The 21,278-nt window shown below is 42.4% G+C and overlaps 2 protein-coding genes across 7 annotated transcripts in view; one reads left to right on the top strand and one right to left on the bottom strand.

Annotated features, from left to right (window-relative positions):
- The window catches only part of LOC117939341 (histone demethylase UTY-like), a 26,914-nt gene extending 10,547 nt beyond the window's left edge, over positions 1-16,367 (bottom strand). Inside the window, exons 1-13 of one of the 2 annotated variants that reach the window (XM_034864575.1) lie at positions 15,894-16,367; positions 15,694-15,757; positions 9,644-9,752; positions 9,385-9,434; positions 8,874-8,932; positions 7,297-7,417; positions 6,999-7,053; positions 6,166-6,200; positions 5,292-5,385; positions 4,510-4,636; positions 3,638-3,736; positions 2,983-3,202; positions 1,035-1,172 (exon numbers count right to left, since the gene is read on the bottom strand). In XM_034864575.1, coding sequence (XP_034720466.1) covers positions 1,035-1,172; positions 2,983-3,202; positions 3,638-3,736; positions 4,510-4,636; positions 5,292-5,385; positions 6,166-6,200; positions 6,999-7,053; positions 7,297-7,417; positions 8,874-8,932; positions 9,385-9,434; positions 9,644-9,752; positions 15,694-15,757; positions 15,894-16,072 — 1,350 coding nt within the window. In that variant the 5' untranslated portion in view covers positions 16,073-16,367. The remainder of the gene's footprint in view (positions 1-1,034; positions 1,173-2,982; positions 3,203-3,637; positions 3,737-4,509; positions 4,637-5,291; positions 5,386-6,165; positions 6,201-6,998; positions 7,054-7,296; positions 7,418-8,873; positions 8,933-9,384; positions 9,435-9,643; positions 9,753-15,693; positions 15,758-15,893) is intronic. The other variant, XM_034864578.1, reaches the window with a different exon arrangement.
- On the top strand, positions 16,000-21,278 carry LOC117939351 (FUN14 domain-containing protein 1). 5 transcript variants are annotated; one of them, XM_034864614.1, is made up of 5 exons: positions 16,000-16,098; positions 17,534-17,699; positions 18,258-18,333; positions 19,053-19,181; positions 19,995-21,278. In XM_034864614.1, the coding sequence occupies exons 1-5, from the start codon at positions 16,071-16,073 to the stop codon at positions 20,070-20,072; spliced, it is 477 nt and encodes a 158-aa protein (XP_034720505.1). In that variant the 5' UTR covers positions 16,000-16,070; the 3' UTR covers positions 20,073-21,278. The 5 variants fall into 5 exon arrangements, with proteins under 5 accessions (XP_034720505.1, XP_034720504.1, XP_034720508.1 ...); XM_034864613.1 differs by having other exon boundaries at positions 19,053-19,187; XM_034864617.1 differs by lacking the exon at positions 16,000-16,098 and adding an exon at positions 16,419-17,015.

Below are 21,278 nucleotides of genomic sequence, written 5' to 3'. Positions count from 1 at the left end.
CTCACAGCGAATTGACTCTCACCAAGTAAAAGCCAATAAATCAACGATGCTAGAGGTCAATAAGACACACAAAAGTGATCACACACAAACACAACAGAATTACTCGCATCTACAGTGTGATGGGCATGAATGAGTGACGTGGTAATGAAACACTAGGGGGCGTTGCTGGCGCTTTGTGAGCAGCTCCAGGACATCTAAGGTCAACTACTGAAAAGGGGAGGAAGATGGACAGAGCCAATGGGAAGCCGGGGTATACTCTACGGCAGCACGACCTCACCAATCACACTGGGGCAGGGTCAAACGCCAAAAAGGCCGCACGTCAATGAGTGTAAGAATTATCATCTCCCGCTCTTAACCAAAGCAGATAAAGAGCAAAACTGGATTTGTGAATGAACTGCAGGGGAGGGGGGGTTCCTGATTACCAAATTAGATTAAAAACAGGAAAAAATAGAAAGGGAAATTGAATGGGAAAGACAAAAGTGTTTTGTTGATTTATTGGTTTTGGTTTCGAACTGAGCGTGATGGGTGAAGCCGAGTGACAACTGTGCTGTGGAGAAGAAAAGGGGGGTGCAGGACTGGGCAACACTTGGCTAGACCTCGCCTCGTTCCAAACCGATGCCATAAAGCAGCCATGACCTGGACATGTCACACTTGAAAATAGTGTGAGTAATAACTTGGTATTCAATTTCTGTTACCTTGAAGCGGAAACAGTGCATTTACAATAAAGTCAAAGTCTCCAATCTGAGTGTAATAGCATTCATTTTGGAGTTAAAAAAAAGGTATTCATAGAATATTGTGGCTGGCTTCTTTAGACCGACACACACAAAAAGGGGAAGTTAAGCTCAAGTGTTACCCATCAGTATGGACAACAGTGCATGCGCATTTGTTGACCTGCAGGTGTGTCTGCGTGTACATTACGATTAAGTGTTTGAGTTCTTATGTGTCTGAGTTTGCACTCAGTCACAGGGAAGGGAGGGAGGGGAGGGAGTGGGTGGGGGAGGAGGAGGTGTAAGTTGCTCTATCTGGTCTCTCACCTGCTGTGGTGCACTGCTCAGGCCTCCCTGCCTGGAGGTTAGCTCAGCTGGGATTGGTAGACTCCATGCCTCCTCAATAAGAGGGAGCATTTTACTTTTACCCTGTAGGCTACTGAGCTGGGGGTTACTCAACTGAGCCTAGGGGAATGGAAAACGACGTGAAAAAACAAAAAAAATAATAAAACACAAGGCTTTTTGGGGGGGAGGGGAGGAAAACGATGACCTCAAAACAAGGAAATGATCAGCAATGGTAAATAGGTAGAGGTTATAGCACAAGTGAAGCTAGGTTGGAAACTGACAGCAATATGCAAACTTGTGTCTTGGCTGGCTAATAGACCTATGTTGTGTACATCAACCACACAAGGAGGTACTCGAATGACATTCAGTAACAGTAATCCCGGACACATTCACAATTCCATTAAAACAAGCCTGTGAGCTTGCCTTAATGCCATGGATTTATGCATGGCATTAACATAACTGGTGGAAAATGTAACATTCCGTCATGCATATGTAAAGGACAATGACATTGCTTGGACAAAAGTATAGATGAATAAATTAACAAATGAAATATGGGGATTGTCTAAACCACGGTTGTTAAATCTATGGAAGGGCAAGTTTGGGTCGGCAATTGTTGGCTTCCCCATGAAACAATCTGTCTTCAAAAGGACTTAAAAAATCCTTAAAATGAAGGTAATTAATTAACTCTCAAGGGTGCAACAATGTGTTTCCCTTTTATTACGCTGCACAGCATACGCAGCAAAAGAGGTTCCAGTAAGGAGCAACTACCTATCAGCCAGGCATGAGTTAAGGTCATGAAAGAATGGGAGGTGTAAGTCAGGCAAAAATAGAGATCCCTGGTCAGTTTTATTGCATTCTGGACACTTGATTCAGTTTCTCAGGTTTTTCTCTCTGTAGGCTTTTAGGTCTTGTACGCATAATGTTTCCTTTTTTCACAATAGGATACCCTAATCACATCCCTGGGGAATTAAATAGACTTATTTAACACAGTTGTGGCTTCACAGGGATGCTAGCAAAGGGCAGAGGAAAGGACTTTACATTTTAGAAGAGTTAAGAAAAACCAGAGGCCGCCGCTGCTGAGGGAGCCAACCATCAGCTTGCACTGGCAAGGGCTTTTCAAAAGGTATTTGTGTATTTCTCAGCATGCATTTTAAATGGCATAATGAGAGAAACTCTTGTAACTGTTTTTTATTTTGTCTTCATTTTGTGGCACTAATTGCATGTCCTCTGGCCATACTACACACGAGATGCACCGAACAGCTTTGGGTGAATCTGGTCTGAGCCCCAGAGCAGCAAGAACAAATAAACAGCAGCCAGCAATTTCAATTAGTGATGTCCCAAACTAATCCAGGCATTTTCAGATTGATCTGTAATCTGCTATTTCAATAAAATAGTAAATATAAATCTTTGTTTGTCCAGGTACACCAGCTGCCACATACGGCCAATTGCGCTCAGTTAAAACACCTGTGTAGCGCACAAATTACTTAAATAGCAGGCAGCCGTTTCAGTTAATGACATGACAGCGTGTGTCATTAGGCGTTTCACTGATGTTCTTTCTCAACACTTTAATACCAACTACACTAAAAAAGATATTGGAGGAAAGCTGTGATGCATGCCAAGTTTCCTTAATACAGAGCCAGACACATACTTTAAACTAATGATATCCAGACTGGCAGAGTGTGTGCGAGTGTGAGCGAGTGTGTGTGTGTGTGTGTGTGTGTGTGTGCGCGCAAAATGACAGCCCCTTCAGTTTCACTTTGCTTCTATTTTTGCAGGTCTACCACACCCGTTTAAATGCGGTTACTGACAACTGCATTCAATCATCTTTTTATTATCACATTCTCCATATATAGGACTATAAAATTGAAGCTGCATCCAAAAACCCATTGCTATTGGGCGCCTTTTGCTTTAAATTCCACTCTCCACCCACCTGCAGGCATTTGATGCGGTGGGTTAGCGCTGTGGTGTTGGTGCAGCCCTTGCTGCGTGTGGCGTTGATGTAGCACTTAATGGCATCGTGCGGCTGGTTGCAGGACTCGTACAGCGTGCCCAGATCCATCCAGGCAGCGGCGTGGCTGTGGTCCAGTTGCACGGCGCAGATGTAGGCCTGCAGCGCGTCCATGGGCTGGTTCTGCTGCTGGTACAACACCCTAAGGGTGGGGGATGAGGAGGCGGATGGAAGCGAGAATGGAGGAAGGGGTGCATGGGAGAAAGACAGAGGTGCAGCGAGAAGAAGCAATGAGGAAGGGACAGGAGTGAAAATGAGGAGGAATTGATGATAAAGATGGACAGGAGAGATAAACAAATGTGTTTTTTTCCCATGCAAAAAGGACAATGGAAGTGCAAGGGATAATTAAGTGAGTGAATCAAGGGGTTAATTTGGGAAAATTAAGGTAGAATGGGTGAATAGATTTGGAAAACAAAAGACAAAAAGGTAAGAATATAGGTCACTCCCAAACATTTATTCAGAAATCTTAAAAAGTGACAATAGTGGCTTGCATTCATGTATTTCAACAGTCTGTCATATATACACACTATTAAAAGAGAAGGTAACTGCAGCCTTGATTGAACAGATTGACCCTTACCCTATAGAGCACCAGGTATCTGCACTGGCCTCTGATTTGTCTATGGATTGCCGATAAGAGATGAAGGCGTCCTGGACCTTCCCAATACTAGAGTAGCACCTGCAGGAGACACAGGCTGTAAGGGTTGTGCTACAGACATGGAAAGCATTTAGGCAAATGTGTCAAATAACTAATTCATAGAGCTTCTTTTTACACATTATCGTCATTTGAACTTTATAGTATAAGACTGCATGCAACACACTGTAAAGTTTTGGGATGGCATTTCATGTGATCAAGGTTTTTTTTTGCCCCCTGATCTCAATTTAAGTCAGGCTAATATTAGAATTCCCATTACCTTAAAATGACAACTTGAAATTAGAGGTAAGATGCATGCAGGTTTTTTCCCCATTCACCACATTTGCTCACAATATTGGGTTAAGAAGCAGTGCCTGTGATTGATAGAGAGCAATGCTGGATGGCACAGATAACTCCTGATCTATTAAAAACAGGCCCCGGCCGATCCTGACTCCAACAGACTGGCTAAGAGCATCAGTATTTCATGTTATAACTTCAGACTATTGTCCAGAAAAAACAAAAGCCTTTCAATTAACTATCCACACTTTCAAAAGTCACAAGTCTTCAAAAGTCCTGAGCAGGACCAACTAAACTACCTAAACAAAATCACCAATCAACTATCACCAATTACTCCAGGACACAGTGTGAATCCCAGGACCAATTCATTGATGTTGTTTGAGTCATTCTTTTTACTTGTTACATACTTAACCACATTTCCATGACCATCACTTCAGTTTTTTTATTTAGCCAATGTCACAAGCACTGCAACGCTAAATGACATCATCTTCTGATGTTGCGACTGTGTGTGTGTGACGTACCTGCCAAGGAAGTACCAGGACTGTCCAGAGTTGGGGTCGGCCTCCAGAGATTTCTGCAAACACTGGATGGCATAGCTGTCCCTGCTGGCTCTGTCCCCGAGCTGTTCCACCGTGTGATGCATCCAGCCTGGAAAACAGTCACACATCGTTGACTCATAGCACCACTAACATCTTTGTTGAGACTAGGGCTGCACATTATGAGTCAAATATGTAATTGTGATTATTTTGACTGATATTGTGATTGGATTCACAGTATTGGAGGGAATGATCATTTTTGTTCAGAGAAGAACACACAACAGCGTAACGCTCCGAAAGGATACTTTCATTTCAGGCCTTTCACCTGAGCATGGCCAAAGTGTGGGCCGAAACTTTTGAATGATCATTTTTGTATTATTATTAAAGGTCCCATGACATGGTGCTCTTTGGATGCTTTTATATAGATCTTAGTGGTCCCCTAATACCATTTCTTAAGTCTCTTTCCCAAATTTCAGCCATGGTGCAGAATAACAGCCACTAGAGCCAGTCCCACAATGAGCTTTCCTCAGGATGAGCTATTTCTAAGTAATGGATGGGCAACATTTGGGCAGGCAAAGCACAGAAAGGGGAGGTAACCACGACACTTTGGTTTTACACATTTTGCTCTTAACATATATTGCGCCCCCTGCGATGTCTTCAAAATTGCGATTAATTGTACAGCCCTAGTTGAGACGAAACAGGAGTGTTCTCAGCTTCACAGGAAAAGAAGTCCCCCTAGAAATATATGGTTCTGTGCGCACTCTTACCTAGCTGCTGCAGGGTAGTGGCCTTCACCTGTGCAGGAAGATTGTCCGTCTGCAGAAGGCTCTCATAGGCCTCCTTGGCAGCCCGGTACCTCTTCTGGATATGAGGAGTGGAGGAGCAGTGAGGAATAGAAGGTCAAAGAGAGTAATGGGACAGTGAGAGGGTGAGGAGAGGAGAAAGTAAAAATGCTGATTAAAAAAGAGTGAAGTTCTTTACAGCATCAAGGATTCAATTTTAATCCGTGACTCTTGCCAGGTCATCCCTCTTGTCTGTCTTTTTAACTTTCGAATGCTCAGCATTACAAAACAGGATTGCCATTGTAACCTTCTTTATGGCCCTCCCTACTCCTCCAAATTTAGTTACAAAGATTTGCTGCTCACAGGCAGCATGCAACCTGAGTCTGAGACTTCTACTGCAGTGTGTGTGTTCTGACACAGCACAAAAATACAACCATACTGTACATTAGTCGGGTCGCGCTGCTACTCAAAGCGCCGGCTAGAGCTACTGTACTTCTCTACTGAAGAGAGAACATAAAGAGAGAGACCACCAGCATACAAAAGAGGTGGGAGACAGACTCTTGTTTCCATGGCAACCCTGTCGATCTGCTGCGAGTAATCTCCTATTCCCTCCCGCATGCCACCCACTCACGCACCCTGCTCCCTCCTTAATTTGTCAGCACCTGGTTCAAAAAACAAAACAGGGCGATCCCTCAAATTTAGATGCCTGGGTTATGATGAGGCATCGCCTTAGACACTCAATCAACACACAGAGCTTGTTTCTATTTTACAACTGCAAAAGACAGAAACCAAACATATGTCTTGAGTCCTTGGGAGAAAGCACAACTTACACACAGGTTAGATAGAAGTAAGCACTTACCTGAATCTCATATAAATGAGCAATGTGGAACTGAACTGTAAAAAGAAAGAAAAAGGAGACGTTAGGCTGAGGTTATTAGGCATTTAAGAAAGGTTTCCCGCCCCTACTGAAAGTTATTGCTCCTCATAGTCTTTGAAAAGTAGTGCTGCGTGGTCAGTAAAGAGGTGTCAGAAACCCAAGGTTGCCGGTCTACATTAAGTGTAACTAACCAGATAGGTAGCTGTGCTCCTGGCGGCACCTTCCTTTGTCTGAAGCGCTGCAGTGTCTGATCTAAGCTGCCTGAGTGACTCTTAGCAGATGGAGGGAGGGAGGGAGGGAGGGAGTGGGAGAGAGAGAGAGAGAGAGAGAGAGAGAGAGAGAGAGAGAGAGAGAGAGAGAGAGAGAGAGAGAAGAAAGAAAGACAGGGGCTGCCCTTGCTACGTCTGTGTGTGTGCGTGCACGACACAATAAGGGAAAGGCAAACAGTGAAAAAAATGGATATTGCCGTCGCCAAGGTAACAGGTACCCGGCGGGAGTGATGACATGGCAGTGGCACATCAAATAATGGAATAAAGGACTGAACCCCAGCAGCTGAACAAGAACACAATAAGATGTGGAGTTTTTCTGACACTATTCCCTCTGTAGGCTGATCATTCCAAGACCGACTGAGAATGGCTCTAGTTTGGATATTTATACCACAACAAATAATGGGATGCAATGTGTAATACATATAAAACAAATACATGTATGTATTTGCTGTATGTCTAACAAGTCAGTCAGTCGGTCTGCAATTTCTATCATTAGAAGGGGGATATTATTAATAAGTAAATACATAAAAATAAATAGATTCTTACTTTCAGCTTTGGACAAAGTGCAGGGGTTGGAGTCAATCAAAGCCAACTGAAAATGCTGCGAGAGAACATGGGTAGAAATGACAGTGGGACTTTTAACAAGCAATTTGTTGTAGTGAAAGCAGCAGAAATGCAGAACGGAGTACACTTTAAGATCCGTTTATTTATCGCAAATAATATTGTTGTCAGGATGTTCAACAACGTTACCGCATTTTTCCTCATATTGTTCAGCCCTATTGGTTGCTGGAAAAATTGAATAAAATTGAATTGGTTAGAGGAAATGAAATCAACCCGGACCTACCTTTAAGCTTGACTCATAGTCTGTGTTGACTTTGAACATGAGACCCAGGCGAAGGTGGATCTCCTTGGCCCGGGAGAAGCCTGGGTCAATGTACAGCACCTCCTGGAATGCTTTGATCGCCCTGTGGGACCAATGGAGGACATGATGAAGAGAAGGGGGAAGGGCAGTATTACAAATAGAAAGAGGGAATGAAAACACGTGAAAAAAAGACGTAGGATGAGACTGGATCGTCGAAGACCAGGTTGTTTGTGAGAAATCTCTAAACTCCGACAAGGATTGAAACTAAAAGCAAACTCGTGTCTGTTCTGGACATTGAGAAAGGGAGAACAGGCGTGAACACGATCTAAGGTGCTGCACATTCTGTTGTCGGTGTTCATTCAAGTCACGCTGCATGGTTGCAATCTTGAACTGAACACTAAAGCTGTTCCTTCCACAGTAACTGAGATAGCACGCCATATGTTACTTGTTTTGCTGTGCTTGGTTCACAATCAGACGGCAGCTTAATAACTAATTCTGCAGCACCGAGTTCACCGGTACAAGCTCTATTTGCTTTTATTGAGGTAGCTGAAATGTTGACGTATAGCTCTTGCCATATAAGAAACGTTACAGGCGTGACAGATGTCCTAGGCCTTTTCAAAATACTGCATTTGCATGTGCCTCTTGAACACTATTTGCAGTTTGCCTGCAGCCACTGAGAATAATAGCTATATCTGCTGAAGCTTGCGTCTGGAAGTTTTTTTTTATTTTTTTTAATTTTTTTATTCTGTCCAGAGATTTAAGACAGCCCATTACTCTCTGGTTGTGGTGTTACCATGGAAACAATATAGGATAGCTTCACACAAGCATTTCTTCCCCGCTGGTAACAACAAACACATAAACAGACTACAACTCAACTGTGCAATCCTGTGCATTATTGGCCTTGTTTAGAGCATGTTCAGCTGCATTACAAACCAAACTGGTTCAGCCTTTAGAGTACTAAAATGCACAACAGAACAAGAATATGTATTTTTTGCCAGTTCTGTTTGGCATCAAGCTAAGCTAACCGGCAATGGGCCGCAGCTTCATATTTACCGTAAAGACTTGAGTGGTTTTGGTCTTGTCATCTAACTTTTCTCCGCAAATTTTCCAAAAGTGAAACTATGCCATTAACACCACAGCCATCCTTTTTCACTGTACTTTTTTTTTTTTTATTAAATGCTTTAATGTGGAAGTGGTCAAAAAAGAGTCTATGCTTTACATTAAGGGCACAACCGATCACAACACTCACGGTTCAGATAACAGTTTGGATTCATGGATCGGATCAGCACAAAAGCACTATTCTTTTGTAATGCTTTCCATTTACTACTTTAAGAACTGCCATTAAACACTATGTGTTCAAGCTGAGAAGCGGAGTTTGCTTTCGCGAAAATTGTGTTGCCTGTATTATTTCACGCTATTATTATGGGTGAAGTGGAACGTGGTTCACATGCATTCAGAATCATGAATGTTGATCCGTACAGACAACAGCTTAACTAGGGTCCGTTACACCACTACTACTAATGAGAAAAGATTTTTCCATAATGAGAGTTGGTACTCACCACTGAAAGGCATTATAATGGAAGTAGACCATTCCCAGGCCATACAGAAAGGCAGCATTCTGGGTAGGATAGAAAGAGGTGTGAGGCCATTAGGACATACAGTTCAAATAAAGAGATTATACAGATTTATGCAACCAAGTTCAAAATGTAATCAGATGTCTCGGATACAGTATGTGCCCTTGTAAACAAAAGCCATACACCTTTACATAACCTTGAAGCTACGTGGTTCAGTAATCAGAAAAACCAATACGTAAATATTAATCTCACCGCAAAGTGTCAACTAAATAGGAAAGAAGCAGAATACGCCTCAGACACAAAACCTGAAACCGCATTTTACGCCAGCATGTAACCAAACCGAGATACATGCTTCCTGTGTGTGCGCAAGTCAGTGTGCAGGAACGAAAGCAAGTTTGTGTGTGTGCGTGCGTGTGTGAGAAATTGACAGGGCGTGATAGTATCACTAACTGAATGAGAAAGGGAGCATGCAGGCACGTGTGTTTGTGTGTCTCACCTTCCAGTAGTCTGACTGTAAACTGTAGTACCTCTGGTATGCAGATAATGCTGTGAATAAACAGGAGAGTGAAGCCGAGGCTTTATCAATGCCACCACAACACCACTAAAATGGAACGTGGACAGTCAGCATTTAGGTAAAGCTGGAATGGAACCAACTGCATGTCTCCAGATGCACACACCGTGTCTCTGTACAAAATCATGTGAGGAACGGACGACTCTACAAACCTCTTGGAGGTGAAGAGGAGAGATTACTTTACCTTTCGGGTAATCCTCCAAGAGGAGGTTGAAGAGGCCTAGCTGGCAGAATAACTCCGGCTCCACTTTGCCCTCGGCCTTAAGGACGAGCGAATCGTAGCAGCGGACAGCCTGGGGGAAAACACAAAAGCTATTTGTCTCTCCACTGTGTGTGTCTGTTATACATGCACGGTGGCTGACAGAGATTGGGGAAAAACCGCATCGTCCATGTCTGCATTATACAAAGAAAAAGAAACACGAGGGGGGGGGGTTTGGGGGGAGAGGAGAGCGGGGAACTAGAGAGGGAGAGAGAGAAAACCACTCAGACCTTTTGAAAGTCACAGCATGGCTGACGTCAGCTCCCTAATTCTGGCCAAGTTGACTCACGTTCTTTGCAGCAGATACATATCGGCCCTACACTAACTAACTGGAACGCGGTTTGCTGAAGATAAGGAGTTGTGCTGAAGGCTATTTATGTTTTTAAAGATTATTTTTGGGGCTTTTTTTTTTTTAATGCATTTGTATTAGATAGTGGAGATACACAGGAAATGGGGGAGAGGGCTGCGGGTCGGATAAGAGCCTGGCCACTGCCAAGGACTCATCCCACATGGGGCGCACACTGCCGTGTGAGCTAGAGGTCACCCTGTGCTCGGGGCTTTGTGTTGTTGTTGTTGTTGTTGACTTATATTAGAGATCTCTCTGTCCTGATAAAAAGAGATACAACAGTCGCTGCTACCTGTGATATGGATGCCATGCAACAAGATCTTTAATTAGTTCAAAAGCGAAACTAATGTTTCCTTTTTTTAAAGCGTTTTTATAAAATGTACTTAAAGCATGTTTGAAGTAGTGGGAAGTATAGTGCAGATGAGATACAATAAGTACAGGTAAGTATGGAAAGTAACAGAAATAAAAAAGGAGGTACATAAACCAAAAAAAGAGCTAAATAAATTCGAAACTATACTGAGTATTTGGAGACAAATTACAAGTGAGTGGTGTCTACGGTGAACATACAGAGCCATACACACCCTATGAACATTATCACAGTACTTCTAGGTAATATGGAGCGATGCAATATCTCAATATTTTGAAATCTTCTCTAAATCATTAATGTTCAATTTAACCACTGATACAAACAAATCACACCAGTATAATAAAATACCTTGTCCCTGCAACATCTCTATATTAAAACATTTGAGTTTATATGTATTAGTTTCTATTGGAACAATTTTAAGTGTGCATGCAAAAAGGGGGTAAAATCAAAGCCAGGTTAAATTTAACAAAACTTTTTTATTCTAACTAGGCAACTGATCACACAAGAAGTCCTAAGTTGTAAAACGTAATCTAGTACATATTCTCCATGTCCTGACATCACATCAAAGATAGGTCCCCGATGCAGAGTACTGCTCTGCCATTGAAAGCCAAAGAGAGGCAGCAGCATCAGTATAGAAAAGTGAGAAATGGCTCCCAAGTTAATACGAGGTGGATAACACTGCATCTCTCATCTCACAGTTTCTACTGGAGATCATTTTGCTTCATTGAAATAGAAGCCCAATTGATTACCTTTGACCGCCACAACACAGAGAAGACGTGACATTTGCCTTTGGTGAGTAGCGTCGTCATGTCTAGAAGCACAAATAGTTATTTTATATGGTTATCAGGAGACAGGGAAGTAAATTATTTAGCCAAGATAGCATATGCAGAAACTAATAAGACAGACAGAGGCAAACTCACTAGAGCTAAACAAGTGATGGACATTGAAATGTATTAAATTCAACTCAGAAGCCAGAGCAGTCTCACAGACAACTCTTCACAACCCAATCAACTATCAGACAACAGTCCTCTTCCTCATTACAGACGACTTGGGGTTGACACTTCAACATTTTGTCATTTCCGTGGCACACATACAAAATATGGGAGAAGTTCAGTGTGTATGACAGTTAGAAAACAGATGAATGCATTATGTTGAGGCTGAGCAATGTCAACATTTTCACATTGTAATATTGCTTTTTTTAAATAATTAAGTGTAATAAAAACTACCCTGAAAGTTGGAAGCGTCTCATCATTGAGTAGGAGTCCGCTACTACTACCACGAACAAACGCCGTGTGTACCTTTTTTCATCGAGTGTGCATGAGAGCAGCGATTGTGGTGAGGACAAGGTTTGCAGTGGAGATGGGTTTTTGCTAGATAGGAGTTAAGGACAAGCAGCAGATTACTGAGCCTGTCCTCATCTTCCTTCATGTTTTCGTCACTATCAACAATCTCCACCGACATTGGAAACTTGTGAGAGGAAGCAAGTTGACCAATCTGTTTTTGCGCCTCTGTGTTGTTAGATTTTTTGAGGTGCACGACAGTAGCATGAGTATGGCGGATACATACATAGTCTCTGAAGTGCCACATAGTTATTTTGAGGTATCGAGGCAAGATGTAAGAGAATATCAAGGTTGACTTGAAAGACCTGCACATGCTTTTAGACACAGACTAAAACCATTAAAAATTATGTAAACACTGTTTAGCTATCAGACGTCCTAATATGAGTTGAGAACTAGAGCAACACAAAAGGAACAGACTAGCTAGGCAGCATTAAGAATCATTGGGGACTATGACTATGTTATTCCACCATGCATGACTGGGTGATACGACAATACACACTCTCAATCGTCAGATAATTCTTCATACGCCAATGCAGACAATGTTGCCAACCAATGAGCAGGATCTACAAGTAGTTTCAACAACCGTTTATATCAATATTGGATCTATATACTTGTTGTGCCATGCATTTACTTTACATTTTGTCACACATTTACTTCCCTGGATTAGCCACAAAATATAGATATGTATTACAGATATGATATCTATATTGCCCACCATTACACACAGGCCCTTTATTTCATGTTATCTTTGCAAGAAAGGCCAGGTAGGTCCATGCAGCATGTGTTCCTTAACTGATTTCAACCTAGTGCATAACCTCAATGCAACACAATGATTTTGTTTTATGCTATATCTGCAGCACAACCCAAGTCCAAGAACAGGCTTGGTGTTCAATTTACAGAGCACCAAAGTCGACTTGTGCAAATGGAAAGTTGCTTTTTACACGAATAATCCCCATGGGAAATACTGTCCTCTTTAAATGACCTCTCTTAACTATTGAGCAAACACAGCAGTAAAAAGTGCCACAGTTTAAACGTAAAAAAGGGCGAGGTGAAAAATTAAAACTGACCACCAATAAAGATAGTCTCACATGTAGAAAACAAAAATAGTGATACACCTGCGTTCAACATGTTCTCCTGTCTAGTTATTCTAAGTTTACGTCATTGCCACCTAGTTACTAGACATGTTAAACCCAGTTATCTGCAAGTGGATCTAGAGCAACAGTGCATACAACGTTGTGGCCAAAGTGCCAGACAGGGTAGTCAATCAAAACGAATAAGCTATGAGCAAAACTCTCGAATACGTATAAAATGTGACAAAATGAGAGTTTATGCAACTAATTCTCAGCAGACTTAAATACAGAATATCTGACATTGGAGTTAGACGTAGTTGAGGTTAATTATTTGTAAGGCTAAATTCTGGTTATTTTGCCATTTTGCTTTCATAAGCCATCTCTATCAGGGGGGTGCAGAAGACAACTATTCAATGAGTCAACGTGTCTAGCGCAGGTATGGAATCTTAACATGAAGAAAGCATTTGTTGAAGCAAAGTAAAACTTAAATAATGTGTTTTCTGTGTCTGAGACATCAACAGCTTATGATTATTTGCCCTTGGGGGGAAATAAAAAAGCAAAAAGGACTAATACAGCAGCCCTACAATACAGACCTAACAAAGAGCAATTTCCATAATGTGCTCTACATGATTTCATGGTCTAAGATCTGAATTATAGCATTGCTATTTTCTAAAGTGTCTGTTTCACACATTGGATCCAACATAGTCATCTCCCAATACCCAAACTCTGGGTATTGGCATACTCAGCACTCTTTTCTTTTCAATATAAAACCAGACTGTGGACGTTAACCTGGAACTGTAAAAAGACATTACTTCCAAACTGTTCCTTTTGTCAGCATGACTGCATAGACGTTTGTAAAATGGCACTGTTGCAATGTTTTAACAACGCTGCCCAAATACAGTATTTAGTGTAGATTGGTCACATTTCGTACACACTTTGTTTTTAGTAAAGTCAGTGTCTGCCCGATAAATCATTCAGCCATGCTAACTATGACATATCTGACTGGTGTTGCTGTCTGGCTGTAATAACTTAAACATACAGACACCTGAGGCTGTGAGTTATTCAACTGGACTGCGAAAGTGCCCATAGGACCTTTGTGTATTAATACCAGGGTGTAAAAGAGTAGGACTGTAAGAGGAAAGTCTGGCGACAGACACCAAGTATGGAGCAAGATATGCCTTATGAGAGTGTCAAATTTTACTGCCACCATAAGCACCATAGTCAACCAATGCATTATGTAAAGCACAAAATAAACTAAGTATGACGCATAACATGAACCATTAACACCAAACCAATTCCAGAGTGTTCATGACAAAAGAGACCCTTCGAAAGGCTGTTTCAACAGGGCAGGTAAGCAGTTTTAAATGATAGGATTACCCCCAAAAAGCATATAAAGAATCTACATAGTGTGTTAAACGATTGCATCAGTTAGGACTCAGATTGTTCTGCTTTAACCATATGCAATGTGCAGTTCAAATTGAAACCTAATACACTGACTGTAACGCACACGGTTTTCTTCAGCATTCTATGGTACACCAGAGCTTTCGGCTGCTTCTGTGCGGCTGATGCCAGAGGAGTAGTCCCACTTCCTAGGTATCCCACACCACCTAGCGAGCAGATCTGCGGATGGCCCCTCAAACCATGAGCTGTCAACTGCATCATCTTCTCTACATCATCCACTGTTCAAGATAACAACAACAAAATCACAAGAGAGGGCTTTGCTCTTCGTTAGCCCAGCAGTGTGTTGTGTACAGGTATACTGAGCCCGTTTAACATGCAGCTTTCTAGTCCGAGAGCACATGCAGAGCCAAACAGGGGCAATAAAAACTGTAAACAAAGGACCCCGACACCACCTAGGTCGGAAAGAGGAACACGATTTCACAAAGAGCAAAGAGCCGAGAGGACACTTAAGACACACTTGAGCAACACACACACGATTCGGAGGAATATATTCATATCAAATGGGTTATATAGCCATCGGTGTCACTCCGCCATGTCCCGCCATCTTGGACAGGCAGCCAGCCATTAACGTTACTCGTAACGTTAGTCAACTCGTTCACACCGACTACAAACGAAAACGACCGGATTATGCCCTTAAGTGCATTACGTGGGACATTGCAATGCCACAAAAACAACCCAACAGAATGTGACCAAGACCCTAGATCAATGCAAGTGCTACGTGCACAGCTAGTCTTACCAAATACCGTAAACGGGTGAGCTGTATTTGGTGCACCCTGAAGGAGGCTACAACGTAACTTTCACAAACCTTATACCAGTTGTGGCTAGATAAAGATACTTGAGTTTTAGGTTGGACATGAGAGTATAATGTTTGCAAAAAAACAATCTCCAAATGACAGAAAACTTCTCATTTAAGTGCAATGTTTCCAGGAATCAATGTGCTACACAAAACCGTGACGACGTTGCGTTGCTGGTTGTACAATTGCAAGTACACAAGGACTCGCTGTAAGGAATAACATAAGCTATTTAGCTAACAGGGAAGGGCGGCTGCCTAGCAAACATTGAGATATGTTAACGTTAACAAAATAGATGCAGTAAGAGAGCAATAGCTACTTGGCTAACATTTATCATGACTAGCAACACCGCGTAGTCGCAGGTGCAGGGTCGCTGTTCATCGGATGAGAGTAGCTACCTAGCAGCCTAGCTGACTGGCTAAAAGAGGGGCTGCGGCTAGCTGGCCTTGGTCTCCCAAGCGAGTGGGCCACTTTGCCTTCAGACTGGCTTGCTACTTTGAGAGCAAATTCACTGCCCTGCATGGTAGTTAGGTGGTTGGAGTAAATCCCGGGAATCATGGTGCGGCTTTATCGTAAAATACACCCAGTTAGATTCACTACCTTCATCAACAAGGCCTTCGTTCTGGCGCCATCTTCATGAAGCTTCTGAAATCCAAACAGTGAGCTGCAAGCAAGAAGACAACATAGGCGGTTCAGAATCACTTGCAGAGCGGCGCAGAAACATTTTCGACATGCAAGGAAAGAAAACAATTATTTTCAAAGTGTGCGTTAGTGTACGTGCACGGGGTTACTATTCCGACCTGTCGATCCCGGCCAAACTATCCCTCTCCTGGGCTGTCAGTGTCGGAAAGTCCTCCTCTGTTTCACTCGCTTTTCCCGCCGCCATTTTCTTTCCCTCATCACCACTACAAGAAGCCGAGCCGAGACTCCGAGCAGCAGCGCAGGCAGCAGCGGCGAGCGACACACCGCACGATTGCATGGAAAATCGCGACGCGGGGACAAACGGTTTGCTCCGCCGAATCAAAGAAGAACAACTGGAGAAAACAAAAGGATCAAAAACTTTTTCCCAGGATGAAAAGATGCGATTCGATATAGTAAATCCTTTCGGGGGGACAGACGCGCTCTCCGGGTAGCTCTTCAAACGTCACATTTTTCATCACAAAGTGATATTGCACCGCTATTTGAATGCGAATAACTGAGTACAGTATCTAAGATGTGAGTATTTCACAATAAAATGCGTTTCGGCCGCGAAGATAAAGTTGTTATAATTGTGTCACCCAAGCGAACCCACGCGCCGCGCTAGCCACGCCCTCTCCTCCCTCTTCAGCCTATAGGAGCGTTCGCATCCCCACCATATGACTTCCCTGGTATATCATTCTTTAATCTTAAATACTAATTTTCTCCCTGCAAACCAGTCATCTTATACATCACGATTATTCTGGAAGCATACTCGGAATTATATATTCTATTAATGTGTCTGTCACCCATGTGCATTAAAGTAAAATACACTTTTCCTGAGACTTGCAATAATTTCCACATGATAAATTATCATATAGTATTCAGTAATATGAATTTACACCATAAACTGTTTATAAAACTAGATTGACATTTTGGAGTCAGTTGACCGTTTTTCTTTACAGGCCGCTTAAACAATGACTGCAATGCATCATTTGTTCTGAGCCTTTTACACCATGTATCCTCTGTTTGCACTCTCCAAAGTCCATTAATAAATCTTCGTCAAACGGAGAAAAAGTTGTAGCATTTTTGTAATAACGCTGCTGAATTGCTGAGCCCAATCAAGCGAGATCAAAGCATTTTAATTGACGTGGCAGAGCGTCATAGTATGGGCGTGGTTTAGCAATGTCAACATCCTGGTGACATAACTGCTCTCCCCAAAATGGCGACGGTGGATCACAGAGAAGGTGAGAGATATTTTGTTTATTAGAAATACGGCACTAATACCCTATTTGATATATAGAATTTAGAACGTTTTGCGCCGACAATAATGAAAGTGGGCTGCGGTCTTGACTTCGATGCTTAAAAGAATCCAAAAAAGGAAACCGATAGCAGTTTTGTGTGCACGATATTGTATTGGTAGCCATTTAACGCTAGTTAGCTAGCCTTAGCTTCCCAATTCGTTTACATAGAGTAACGAAGCTGCATTCACAGCCAGTGGTAGCTGAACTACCCTTACAGTAAGCGTAATATGTCTGAAGGGTCGCTTTTACGTTTTGGGGTTTGAACAGACAGGCAGAGCGCGGTCATTTTAAACACCACAGAAATGCAAGTGCTCCTCAATGTTTGGGATGGAAACAAGAGGTGAAGTGAGTGAGGTAAAATGTCATTTAGTGTGCATATGAACCCATGTATTGTGGACTGCTAGTGGCACTACATATAAAGTATTTAATTTTCAACTTTACACGTTATTTTGTCGTGGCAGGTCAGGACGACCCAGAGAGTGAAGAAGAGGTTTATGAGGTTGTGGACCTGACAGAATATGCCCGGAGGCACCAGTGGTGGAGTAGGGTGTTCGGGAGCAACTCCGGCCCGATTGCTGAGAAGTATTCTGTGGCCACCCAGATCGCAATGGGAGGGGTAACTGGATGGTAAGGCATGAGTATCAGTCTGCTCACGGGTGACAACAGCAGAGACTAAAATACTGTCCCAACGTTACACCTGACTGACTTAATTTCATTATTATTGACAGATTGTCTGTCTGAAAAGATCTTACAGCCAAGGCTGCACGATGTGCACATGTCAGTGTTTTCCTAGGTTTGTGGAAGACTTCTCTGCATGGATTTGGTGGGAGGTTTAGAGGTCCCCTCCCTCAAGAAAAAAAGTTATTTCACATTACTTTGGATCATTATAATATAACCAATATGTGTCTAAAAGCTGGAGCAGACAATTGATAAATAATACTCAAAAAGCTCAAATACAAAACTTGCTAAAGGAGTCCACTTGGGACCAACTATACCCATTAGATCTGAGGAAAGTCCTGTAGTTTTTTGCGTTTTGAGTTGGCTTATGTTTGCTCACATTTATTGTACAATCATTCAGCTTAGGTGGTTCTAAAAGTGGCGTTGGTGCTGCACCTAAGCATTGTAATGATGGAGGAAACCCTGCTTGTGTAATGGACACTACTCCCTTCCTTTCAACTCATCCAGGTGTGCTGGTTACCTCTTCCAGCGGGTTGGGAAGATAGCTGCTACTGCTGTTGGAGGAGGGTTTCTTCTTTTACAGGTAAGAGGTAACCATAACACTGTTTATGTAGTCCTAGTTATTAGATAATTACTGCATCAAAAAGCGCATCCTTTGTAAAATGTCCATTTTGATTACTGAAGACGCCAGCTGTACAGCATGACGCCCAGCACGTCTCCTCTCTACAGCAAAAGGATTAGCAGTGTGTGTTAGCTGGCTCTAGATGGGTGCAGGCCATCTGGATGCCTATTGGGTGTCGCGGCACTATCAGTGTATTATTTCGTCTCTTAAAAGCATTCTTATAACATTTTTACAAGTAGATTAGAGCCAAGGCTGCCAGTTGAGATGTGGTCCGCGGGTAAAGTTCACTCTCCAAAATGACCTTTTTATCAAGGTCAGGAAAACATCTTCCTGGGCTAAATGTTGCCTGAATACTTATGTATATAGTCTGTCTGATGCATCATACATCATCCCTTTTAAATCCCAAATGAAGGATGACATGCAGAGCTAGTCACCAGTGATTACTCATAGAAGACCATAACCTTTTCTAAAGTTAGATTTCAGGGACAGGATCACCTGTGTCTTTTAATCACATGTGCATGTTTTGTGGATTGCACAAAGGGATTTTGTTTTGCAAACAGGGTCTCAATAAAACACGCCACAAACCAGATGATGCAATACAGCACAGAAAAACTCTGTTTAGTGGAAAGTTTGAAATCATTAAACATTTTCAAATGATCTGTTCCTCTCCCCTCCCACAGATCGCCAATCATAGTGGCTACGTGCAGGTGGATTGGAAGAAGGTGGAGAAGGATGTGAACAAAGCAAAAAAGCACCTGAAGAAGAAAGCGAACAAAGCCGCCCCTGAAATAAACACATTCATTGAGGAGGTAAAGGTACCTGCAACAAAGCTTGCTCTTTGTTTCACACTTTCTTCTTGTCAAATCTTAATTGACTGTTGCTAAAACTGAATCAAACATTCGTGGTTGTGTTGTATACTTCGTTATAGTCAAAAAAAGCACCAAGCCTCACACCCAGCATACATCTGACAAGCAATTAATTAGAACTAAGTGCTTTGATGTCCTTTTTTTTGGGGGGGGGGGGGGGGGGGGGGGGGGGGGGGACGACTTTTATTTCTTAATCTGCAGACCAGCAGTGCCCTCTAGTGGACCGTTAGTCATGCTACACCCACTGGCTTAAAGGGTCTTTCACACCAGCACACGGTAACTCACCACCTCCAGTCATTTCAGTAAGGCGGAGGCAACAAGGGGGAAAGTAGTTTTGAGGGGTATGAAACGGTTGCCGCTCCACGCGAATGTGGACAGGTTCTGCTTTGCCCTCCAGAGGTCACCGTGCTGAACTTTTGGCGGTAACCGCCGAGCAGCAGGAACCGCTTTAACACTTTTTGTTGTTGTTGTGAAATGCGCTTGCAAGTTGGTGGTTGCTGTGCGGTGGTGTGAAACCAGCTTAAGAGACATCATAGTTCCAAATGTTAATACGAGTAGGGTGTTTTTGGGATGTAGCTATTCTCGGGTATATGTAAAATGGTTTTAACATGCACAAGATTACTTTTACATTTTCCAGTCCAGACTATGCTTACTCTCTATTTTCCCCGCAACAGTTACCACCTGTTCCATGGTTAATACAGGATGCAGCTTTTAAGCTCTCATCGACTCATTCTCCGTCTCTTACCTTTTGCGCAGGCCACAGACTTTATAAAAAGGAACATCGTCTTGTCCAGTGGGTTCGTCGGTGGCTTCTTTCTCGGTTTGGCCTCCTAAAGCCGCTGCAGCCTCAACTTACCGTGAATCACATCGGTACATATGTCCGTTTCCTCTCCATTGTTTACCTCTCAGCCCCATAATGTGCATTGATTTACCTTTTAACGAACTGGACGTTGGGGGAGCTGTGTTGAACATTAAAGCATGATCTGTTGTGACAGTGGTATTAACTGTGTTCTACTCCCCCCGTTTTACACAATCCCATCTACTTATTTCCTTTTTTGGAGGATTTTGTGCACATTTGTGTGGGTTGAGTAGGGAATTGAAGTGGACTATCCTGTGAAGACTTTCTTCTGTGGGACCCATATTGGATCTTTGCCAGAGTGCTGAACATGTCAAGCTGCCACAAATTCCTTGTTGCTTTTTAAATATATTGTCCATCCCGTCATGAATTTGCCTGGTGGACACTGATCTCAGATTGTTATAAATTTGTGTGTGTGTGTGTGTGTATAAATTTAACCCCTTTTCAGAAGTGTTAATATCCACACAAGGGTAAATGTTATATAAACATTGAAGATAGCAGAGTGGGAAGTTAACACCATCCCCCAGTCTAGTACATTTTTAAAGTAGCTGTGGAGTACATGTGCAATTGAAGCAGGTAAGAAACCATTTAGTCACACACTAGCTCAGGGTTGAAGTTATTTTCCCACTCTGAATGTATATATATATATACTGTACATAACACATATCATGAGCAGAAATCACATCTAAATGTTAATTTGCGATTGTTCTTACTTCACACTTCTACAAAAAAGGATTATTAAATAGAGATCCTTTATTTCCATAATCCTCAGTCCCCTAGCCCTTTAATGACGGGATGAGCATCTTCTGTACCCTAATTACTACCGTCACGAGCTAGACAGTGAACGTGAAAGCCCCGTCATTAAAAAGCATAATGGAGCAGCTATTGTCATTGTGCATATAGTAGAGTCACTGTAGCAATACCACAACAGCAACGCTGCCGAGTCGAGCACATTCACGTTAGCTAGGTAGGACGTCTATACAAAGAAGTCCTATTAAGTTGCTTATTTTGTTTTCTGCCTTTTTCTACCAGTGCAATATGCGGTAACGTTACAGGCAGCTTATTTCTCCAATTGCCATTTATTTTTTATGCTTATCCTATGTTGAATATGTCATTTTGTTACCTGAGCTGTTTATGAATTTGGTTGGGTGTCTTCAAATAAAGTTGCCTTATTTTGTTTTGAA

The sequence above is a fragment of the Etheostoma cragini genome, chromosome 24 (assembly GCF_013103735.1).
Source record: "Etheostoma cragini isolate CJK2018 chromosome 24, CSU_Ecrag_1.0, whole genome shotgun sequence".
In the NCBI taxonomy this organism is placed as follows: domain Eukaryota; kingdom Metazoa; phylum Chordata; class Actinopteri; order Perciformes; family Percidae; genus Etheostoma; species Etheostoma cragini.
Note: the sequence above shows the minus strand (reverse complement) of the source record. Positions and strands in the feature narration are given on the sequence as shown.

Coding starts and splice junctions, on each gene's coding strand:
- LOC117939351 (XM_034864613.1), top strand. CDS start 16,071: ATGGAAAATCGCGACGCGGGGACAAACG. Junction 17,700..18,257: donor ATGGGAGGGGTAACTGGATG/GTAAGGCATGAG, acceptor CAACTCATCCAG/GTGTGCTGGTTACCTCTTCC. Junction 18,334..19,052: donor GAGGGTTTCTTCTTTTACAG/GTAAGAGGTAAC, acceptor CCCCTCCCACAG/ATCGCCAATCATAGTGGCTA.